We start from the raw sequence: 9366 nt of genomic DNA on the forward strand, positions 1-9366 counted from the left end.
AGGAGATTCCTTCCTGTTGATTTTGCCAATAGAGGAATCGATGCAATCAATATCTGCAACGTTCTATATCACAAGGAGGTAACATCTAAAATTCCTATTTATTTTCAAAATCAGTCTGTTCCTATTGTATCCTACAGTTACACCAAAACCATTGCACCTAAAATATTTAACTATAAACAGGCATTGCAGGACCTTGACTTAGAACAATACCTTAAAAACCCTCAGACATGTGACTGTTCCCACTCGCCTTATAATTACAGCCCCTCTGGTCATGTTATAACTGGGGATCTAAATATAATTCAACATGAAAATCTCCGAAAGGTGATTTCTCATGGTCCTAAGTTTAGAGAACCCCAACACATCAATTGGAACCATAACTTCAAAATAATTATGGATTCTATTGAGGACTACGCCAGAGCATGGGCTAAGCGAGAAGAAGTTGAACTGGACACTTTGTCAGAATGGGTTAAAACTATCAGGTCTCTGATAAAACGTCGCATTCACAAGTTGAAAAACTGTGTGAACGATCGACCAAGGTCCGTTTTCAGAGACAAAGAGGTCATGAAATGTCTATCAACTCTTCATGATAAGTATGTTGTTGTTCCTGCGGACAAAGCTTCAAATAATATTGTCTTTGTATGTTAATCGTATTACTACGAATGTCTTTAAAAGAATTGGGTATAACGGAGCACTCAGGTAATCCCACATACAAAGACATATCATTTGACAAGGATGAGATTTTAGCAAATCATAAGTCCTTCATGGCTTCAATAAACATTACATTGAACACCAAATCGGAGGACTTACCTTGTTTGTATTGGATACCAAAGCTTCATAAAATTCCGTACAAACAACGGTATATTGCTGGCTCATCTTCATGTTCCACTAAAGAATTGTCTATTAGATTGACTAAAATTCTGTCCGCAGTGAAAGAGGGTCTTCAGAAATACTGTGAAACTGTTTACTCGCGTAGTGGTATTAACCATATGTGGATTCTTAAAAATTCTATAAACTTCTAGACAATTTCAAATCTCGGTCTCTTTCTGAAATAAGTTCCATCAAAACTTTTGATTTTTCAACCCTGTATACCACCATTCCCCATGTAAAATTGAAATATCGCCTAAAAGAAATTATCCACAATGCCTTTCAACATAAAAATGGTAGCATACGCTATAAATTTATTACTTTGGGATTTCATAAAGCATATTTCGTTAATAGTGACAAACAAAAAGGTAAATCATGCTACACAGAAGAACAAGTAGTCAGTATGCTGGAGTTTCTTATCGACAACATATTTGTTGAGTTTGGAGGTAGACTTTTCCAACAAGTTGTCGGCATTCCTATGGGAACAAACTGTGCGCCTCTTCTTGCCGACCTCTTCTTATTTTCATATGAATCGGAGTTCCTCCAGACACTTGTCAAAAACAAGAGGATCAAAGAAGCCAGATTATTTAATTTCACTTTCAGATATATTGATGATGTTCTTTCCTTAAACAATCCGAACTTTTCTGATTGGGTTCCATTAATATATCCCCCAGAACTCGAGATTAAAGAAACAACAGACACGGCTTCCTCCGCCTCATTTTTAGACTTATATCTCGAATTTGACTTACACAGTCATCTCAGTATCAGAATCTATGACAAACGAGACGATTTTAATTTCGAAATTATAAATTTCCCCCACCTTAGTAGCAATATACCAACTTCACCTGCATATGGGATATATATTTCCCAACTTATTCGATATTCAAGAGCTTGCAGCTCCTACTCAGACTTTGTAAAACGTCATCAGTGTCTGAGTAGAAAGTTGATGAACCAGGGGTATGTCAAAGAACGTCTCGTCCTTTTTCTAAAAAAGTTCATCGGAAGGTACCAAGACCTTGTTGATAAATATTCCGTATCAACTTCTCAAATAATACACGATGGTCTTGATGTATAGATTCTGCGTACTGATGTTGTGTATCATCTTAACAATATGTTTTATTGTTCTTTTATTTGTTTTTGTTCTATTATTAAGATTACTTTTACTGTTGAATGGTTTTATGTGATATCCGACTGACGTGGCTCGGTACTTATACATCTCGTCAATGTGTTTGTATTGGCTTTCATTTTTTGGTGATTTGTTTTGTATATGTGACTCTTTGTATTTCTTTTGTGCTTATAACGTGACTCTGTACTTTAAAAGATCCCGTCAGTATGATATTTGTCTATAATATGTCATTATGATATATTTCTATTATGAATTACTTGTATACGTTGAACCACAAACGTCAAAATCAATCAATGGCGTAGTGGAATTGACAATTTTTGGATTCTCATAAATTCTATGTATAACTTTTGAACTAGTTTGAATCTCGGTCTATTTCTGTAATTTATTCTTACATACTTTTGATTTTTTAACTCTGTATGCGTACATTGCCTATGAATTTTTTTTTTTAAATTGTTTGTATGCACATTGAACAACAAATTTATGTGACGTATATAATTTTTCTAACGTCAGACACTCAAATCAATCCATGTGTTATTAGACAGTAGATGTTATTGTGTCCTGTTAAATTGTCCCCTTTAAAAAGTTTTGGATTCTCATATATTCTATGTATAATTTTTGGACTAGTTTGAATCTCGGTCTATTTCTGTAATTTATTCTTACATACTTTTGATTTTTTAACCCTGTATGCGTACATTGCCTATGTAAATTTTAAAATTGTTTGTATGCACATTGAACGACAAATTTATGTGACGTATATAATTTTTCTGACGTCGGACACTCAAGTAGATCCATGTGTTCGTGGATAGGTTTTTGTGTCCTGTTAAATTGTTCCTTTTAAAAGTTTTGGATTCTCATAAATTCTATGTATAACTGTTGGACTAGTACGATTTCTGTAATTTATTCTTACATACTTTTGATTTTTTTACCCTGTCTGCGCTCATTGCCTATGTAAAATTTAAAATTGTTTATAATCCAGGTACTTTTGATAACTATTGTATGCACATTGAACGACAAATTTATGTGACGTATATAATTTTTCTGACGTCAGACACTCAAATCAATCCATGTGTTCGTAGATAGTAGATGTTGTTGTGTCCTGTTAAATTGTTATACGATGATGACTGATGTTCCCATATTTTGACTATTTTATTGATTGTGACTGTTTATTTAACGCATCATGTAAATGTAACGGAATTTGATGAGACTGTTATTAAAGTGAGAGGGTTAGCGCTATAGAACCAGGTTTAATCCACCATTTTCTACATTTGAAAATGCCTGTACCAAGTCAGGAATATGACAGTTCTTGTCCATTCGTTTTTGATGCGTTTTGTTTTTTGATTTTGCCATGTGATTATGGACTTTCCAAATTGATTTTCCTCTGAGTTCAGTATTTTTGTGATTTTACTTTTTTCAGTAACGGTTTTTGAAACCACCTTAACCTTCAGTTACTTTATAAGAATCCGTGACGTAGAAAATAAATACAAGTATAATTCATTTTTTCATTGACTTAAAAGAGAAAAAAAAACACCAGTACAGTTAGATCTTCCATCCATCGTTAGTCTTTTACCCATCGCCATGCTAAGATGAATAAAATGTCAGAAAACACTCCGCCTAGTCTTTTACCCAGCGCCATGCTAGAATAAACACAACACCAGAGCATACTCCTCCTATTCCACCTACAATACATAGTCCAAACGAGAAGTTAAAATGACCATCCAATTGTATTTGACCAGCTAGTCTCATAGTTGCAAAAACTATTACTCCGACCAAGGTAAGTGCACCTAAAAATATACGAATTCATGTAAATTTGTTATTTTCCATCCCATATACCGTTTCATCCGGCATTCAATTAAACAAATAATTTTGATGTCTATTTTGAAAAGAAATTCATGTTAAAAGTCGATCCGAAATATGTAACTTTTCCATATGTTGTTCCCTTAACTATACATACGAATGGTTACTCAAAAAATTTACTTCGACATATGTTTATATGCTTTCCATCGTAATGTTTCTTTCTATACGTACAAATGATTACTTAAAGAATTTATTTCTAACAATTTTGACATCCTAAGCATAGAATAATTAAACATTTTGGAATATACATCGCAGGTTCTCATGCCGAACGTAATTTAATAAGCTGCAGGGAAAAATTAGAAATATAAAGACTTTTAGAATGCTGTATAGTTCATACTTTTGGTCCCCATTTGAATAAATATGATCTTGTTTTGTCGTTTGAAAGTTTGAATAGTTATCAAAGGTACCAGGGTTATAATTCAGTAGGCCAGACGCGCGTTTCGTCTAATTCGACTCATCAGTTACGCTCATATCAAATAATAAGTATACAGCCAAACAAGTACAAAGTTGAAGAGCATTGCGGATCCAAAATTCAAATATTGATTGGAAACTTCAGGGGGGGGGGGGTGTGGAAAAGGAACACAGAAATGAAAATTAGAAATGAGTATCATAAGAATATATATTCCATTTATAACTATTACCAAACAAAATCGAGAATAGAAATGGAGAATGTGTCAAAGAGAAAACAACCCGACCATAGATCAGACAACAGCCGACGTCAACCAATGGGTCTTCAATGCAGCGAAACACTCCCGTACCCGTAGTCTGTAGTTCATGATGTTCGCCCATCTGTATGGGAGTCCTCTCATGTAACGGTTTACAAAATTCTTGAGAACATTACAAAATTGACTTAGCACTTTATAATGTTTTGAGATTATCCATATGAGATAAAACCTCTTCATTATTTTTCATTAACAACATATTAAAATTTAACAGGTTTCTTATCTGCATGACAAACTTTTTCTATCTAATAGGTTTTTTTATAAGAGCATTGGTGATTCTTTGTTTAATATTAAGTATCTCCAACATTTAAACTTATAGATTTGTAATTATGAGAGAAACATATTTAGGGGAAATGATTCCATCCTATTTTGGTACCGTTTACAAACGTTTTTCATACTTTTCTGTCTGTCCTTTATTTGTGAAACATAACAAACCACATCAAAACCACTATTATTTTTTACATTGGAACCGATGTTTAAACATTTTGATTCTAAGTGGATTGAGAAACAAGTTTTTACAACTCATACTAATCCCTTTCCACTTTTCCTGTCCGATTGCTGCATTGTAGCGGCATTAGCATGCTCTTTTTTTTTTTATCTACAAGGGTGTCTTATACGTGCAAGAGACGTTGCTTTATCTTAACACGGTTTTTAACACATTATTTTTATACCATTGCGTCAATAAAACTTGTGTAGCAAACACCTTGCTTTAGACATATATGACTCTGAGATCTTACTTTTGCAGCCACATTCTAGAACTGTTTATCTTTTTAAATAGGTAATCGAGCTTTTAAAAGTCATCGATTTATTCTTTTACAAACACAGAATTAGTTTTTTTTCATTTTCTTTCGATGTAAATGCCTGTTAATTTTTTCATAATTGATTATTGAATGCAATTGTTGATATCTGATTTTGTTTGTTTATCATATTAGAATATCAAATGACAGTGTTTATAATATATCTGTGACTTTGTCATATTATTAAATAAATATCAGCCTATAGTTGTTAATGTTTGTGTCATTTTGGTCTTTTGTGGATACAAATGTAGTTGTCTCATTGGCAATCATACCACATCTTCGTTTTTGTATATTAACCGTAACAATTAAATTCAACATCATACGCATATCCTACTCACCTGCCACAAAGTTAAGCAAGCCTGTGACAATAAACAGGATTCTTTGTTTCTTCAAAACAAACACCTTGAGTAAAGCACTTATCTGCGCTGCTAGAAATGCTCCAAGTGCAAGTGATTCTATAACTTCAGCGGCTGTGAGATAGTTATTATGCTGATCTGCAATTATCATTTATACTGTTTTAATATCTTATACCGAAAAATCCATGCTTTGTTTGTTTTGTTCCCATGGTGTTGTTTATATAATGAAATATAATGTGACTGTCATTAAGCTAGCTATAAATACATGTTCAATCTACAATTTTCTTCTAAAGGAATATGACAGTTGCTTTCCATTCGTTTGATGTGTTTGAGCTTCTTTTTTTTTTTTGCAACTTAATAAGGGACTTTCCAATTTAAATTTTCCTTGAAATTCAGTATTTCTTTTTATTTTACTGTTCAATCGAAAGTTAACTAATGTGTGTATCTTCCCTTAACAATTATTTGTTTATTTACAGTTTCGGTCATGCGACTATTCGTCCCCGAGGGCATCACCAGCCCAGTAGTCAGCACTTCGGTGTTTTAGATTAGTTTAAACATATTTATTCACAGTGGATTGGGAAACAAGTTTTGCAACTTATATTAGTCCCTTTCCAATTTGCGGATGCGAGTGCTGCCTAGCTTGTAGCGGCATTAGCCTACTCTTTTTTCAAAATCTACAAGGATTTCTTTATCGTGCAAGAGATATGGCTCTCTCTTAACACGGGTCAGCCATTTATCGTCCCCTTCCGACTGACTATCATCGTTTCCTCAAGACCATAATCGCAATTGGTGTCAAAGGAGAGCCAAAAATTGAGTTCCTGAAATTTTCATCCGAAACGGGAATCGAACCAGGAACCTTTGTGTTAGTAGTCCGATGCACTAACCACTACACCACGGCTCTCACTTTGAATTTTTCGAGAAATAAGGATTTTCTTATTATTTTAGGAGTAGATTACCTAAGCTTATTTGATACAACTTTTTAGAATTTTGGGTCCTTGATGCTTTTCAACTTTGTACTTGTTGCCTTTACAACTATTTTGATCTGAGCGTCACTGATGAGTTTTATGAAGACGAAACGCGCGTCTAGCGTATCAAATTATGATCCTGGTACCTTTGATAATAATTTACACCACTGGGTCGATGCCACTGCTGGTGGACGTTTAGTTTCAGAGGGTATTACCAGCCCAGTATTCGGCACTTCGGTGTTGACATGAAAATCAATAATATGATCATTTTTATAAAATTTTTGTTACAAAACTTTGAATTTTTCGAAAAACTAAGGATTTTCTTATTCCAGAAATAGATTACCTTAGCGCATTTGACACAACTTTTTGGAATTTGGGGTCCTCAATGCTCTTCAACTTTGTACTTGTTTGGCGTTACAACTATTATGATCTGAGCGTCACTGACGGATGAGTCATATGTAGAAGAAACGCGCATCTGACGTATTAAATTATAATCCTGGTACCTTTGATAATCATCAGACATATAACTAGTTTATTCATCTACCCGGAAGGTTCATTCTTGCAACTTATGATTTAATTGCCAAAAAAGCGAAAAACAACCCTCGCGAAATTGCACACTTCACAGTACTTTTTGTAAAGTTAGTAAGTGTATTTAAGAAATAATTCATTGGGGCTTGAATATATCGTGATTTTACCACGGGTTGGCCTTTAAAACAAATATTTTACCCTGAGCGATAGCGAGGGGTACAATATCGGCATAAAGGGACAACCCGTGGTAAAATCTAGATATATTCAAGCCCCAATGAATCATTTCGATTCTGATAGGACAAATACGGCAATATGTTTGGATCGAAGCGCTATATGTGGAGGCAAATATTTTCCGTTCCCATAAATAAAAGCACTTTTAGATTGGCGTAAAAGAACGGAGCAAACAGAATTAGTGACATGCTCAAACTATTTACTTATCTTTGTGTGGTTTATACATTTGTACCACATTTTAGCATCGTTTGTTTTGATGATTTTCGGTATCAGAAGCGTGTATTTTCCCGTAAAATGCTTTAATTATCACGTCATCGTTCTTTGACGTCGGATACTTCATTCATAAAAAACAAATGTTGTGGGAGTACGACCGGAACAGCCAATGCAATATATTCATATTTTACCTCGGGTGTGCACTCAAAGCGTTTGAAGGACGCCATGTTAGAATGTGTATTATATTGATATGTGTATAATTATATGACAATAAATGTATTTCAGATCGAAAAGATTGGACCTATATGTCACTTCAATGAAACTAGAACAAACAAAAGATCAATAAAGAAGAACAGTTGCATGTTATTGTTTAGGAATTTTTTAGCGTTTTGCAAAATTTATTTTTTTTAATTTGACACTACACTCATTTTTTATAAAATGCAAATAAAAAAATACATGGATCTTTATAACAATTTTGGAGCGAAAAAGCGAAAAAAGTCGAAAAGAAGAATTTCGGCAAATAACATAAAATGTTTACCTGTAATATAGTTACACAGCTGTATCTCTCCCAATTGTTGACAAGATTTCCATAATCCAAAATGATAAATGATACTACCATTATAGTTATGCCAATACCAATACGTAGTGGCAAACCCTACAATGTGTAGAATTAATGATACGACGCTAATAATACTCCCGCCAATAACCATCGGTGGAATGCCAGCTAGGAAGCCCGCCATTATCTGCTTTTCAGTCTCAAACTTTGCTCAGTAGTCGGGTTTCAAAATTCGCGCTCGAAACATTTAATTTAGTTTGTTGATTTGTTGATTTCTGTGTCCAGGTACGATACAATTATTTCAAAATTTCATTGAATGAGCTTTAACCCACGTTTATATTTTCTTAATCATGTGTAGATAAAGTTGTTTCACGGGACGAATGACTGTATCATTTAAAGAAGGTGCGTTTTAAAATTGTAAGTAGTACTTATTCATATTTCCTGTATGTTGAGTGATAGAGAAAAGATACTTCAACAATGTTGTCATATTTTGCAAAGTCATAGTGGATTTATTTTTATAGCGCTGATACAACACCATACAATTTCATACATAAGACAGTAATGTTAATATAGGGCTACACAATGATACAGCGTATGACTTGATTTACTTCAAATTCAAATGATTTAGATAACGTGACTATTGTATTGGTGCTCCCCTGGGTGGAGTGTGTTTAGAACTTTCGTGGTCATTTTATTGAAAAACATATAACAGTCTTCAATAATATCAACAATATGCGTATAGTGTTAGTCTAGAACAGAGTTATACAGTCGTTTCAGTCGTTTCAGTCAGTTCAACAGTTTTCCAAGTACTTGAAACACAGTTCGAATGCCCGTAGGAAGTACTAGGATATCAGAGAAGTTAAACAATGTATTACTTAATACTTTAGTTCGTATTCCCGAAGAAAGTACTTATATATAAGTAAAGTAAACAATGTATTACGTAATATAATAGCTACCTTACTTTTTTACATGAAAGATTTGTTATCTGTTCATGTTATAATAGATTCTTACTGCTTTTAGATTTTCAAATCAAGATCCAAATAAAAGCTTCAGCATACTTTCTCCTCATTAATATAAAAAAGAAGATGTGGTATGATTGCCAATGAGACAACTATCCACAAAAGGCCAAAATGACAGAAACTACAATATTTGAA

The 9366-nt window shown here is 33.6% G+C and overlaps 1 protein-coding gene across 1 annotated transcript; it reads right to left on the reverse strand.

The window, feature by feature from the left end:
* Positions 1 to 3458: 3458 nt before the first annotated feature.
* On the reverse strand, positions 3459 to 8916 carry LOC134691705 (uncharacterized). The gene is made up of 3 exons (XM_063552265.1): positions 8195 to 8916; positions 5702 to 5857; positions 3459 to 3771 (listed from the first exon to the last, which is right to left on the reverse strand). The coding sequence occupies exons 1-3, from the start codon at positions 8394 to 8396 to the stop codon at positions 3602 to 3604; spliced, it is 528 nt and encodes a 175-aa protein (XP_063408335.1). The 5' UTR covers positions 8397 to 8916; the 3' UTR covers positions 3459 to 3601.
* Between the last annotated feature and the right edge of the window lie 450 nt (positions 8917 to 9366).

Source organism: Mytilus trossulus, chromosome 11, assembly GCF_036588685.1.
Source record: "Mytilus trossulus isolate FHL-02 chromosome 11, PNRI_Mtr1.1.1.hap1, whole genome shotgun sequence".
Lineage (NCBI taxonomy): Eukaryota > Metazoa > Mollusca > Bivalvia > Mytilida > Mytilidae > Mytilus > Mytilus trossulus.

Coding starts and splice junctions, on each gene's coding strand:
- LOC134691705 (XM_063552265.1), bottom strand. CDS start 8,396: ATGGCGGGCTTCCTAGCTGGCATTCCACCGATGGTTATTGGCGGGAGT. Junction 5,858..8,194: donor GCTGTGTAACTATATTACAG/GTAAACATTTTA, acceptor TGATAATTGCAG/ATCAGCATAATAACTATCTC. Junction 3,772..5,701: donor CTTGCTTAACTTTGTGGCAG/GTGAGTAGGATA, acceptor GTATATTTTTAG/GTGCACTTACCTTGGTCGGA.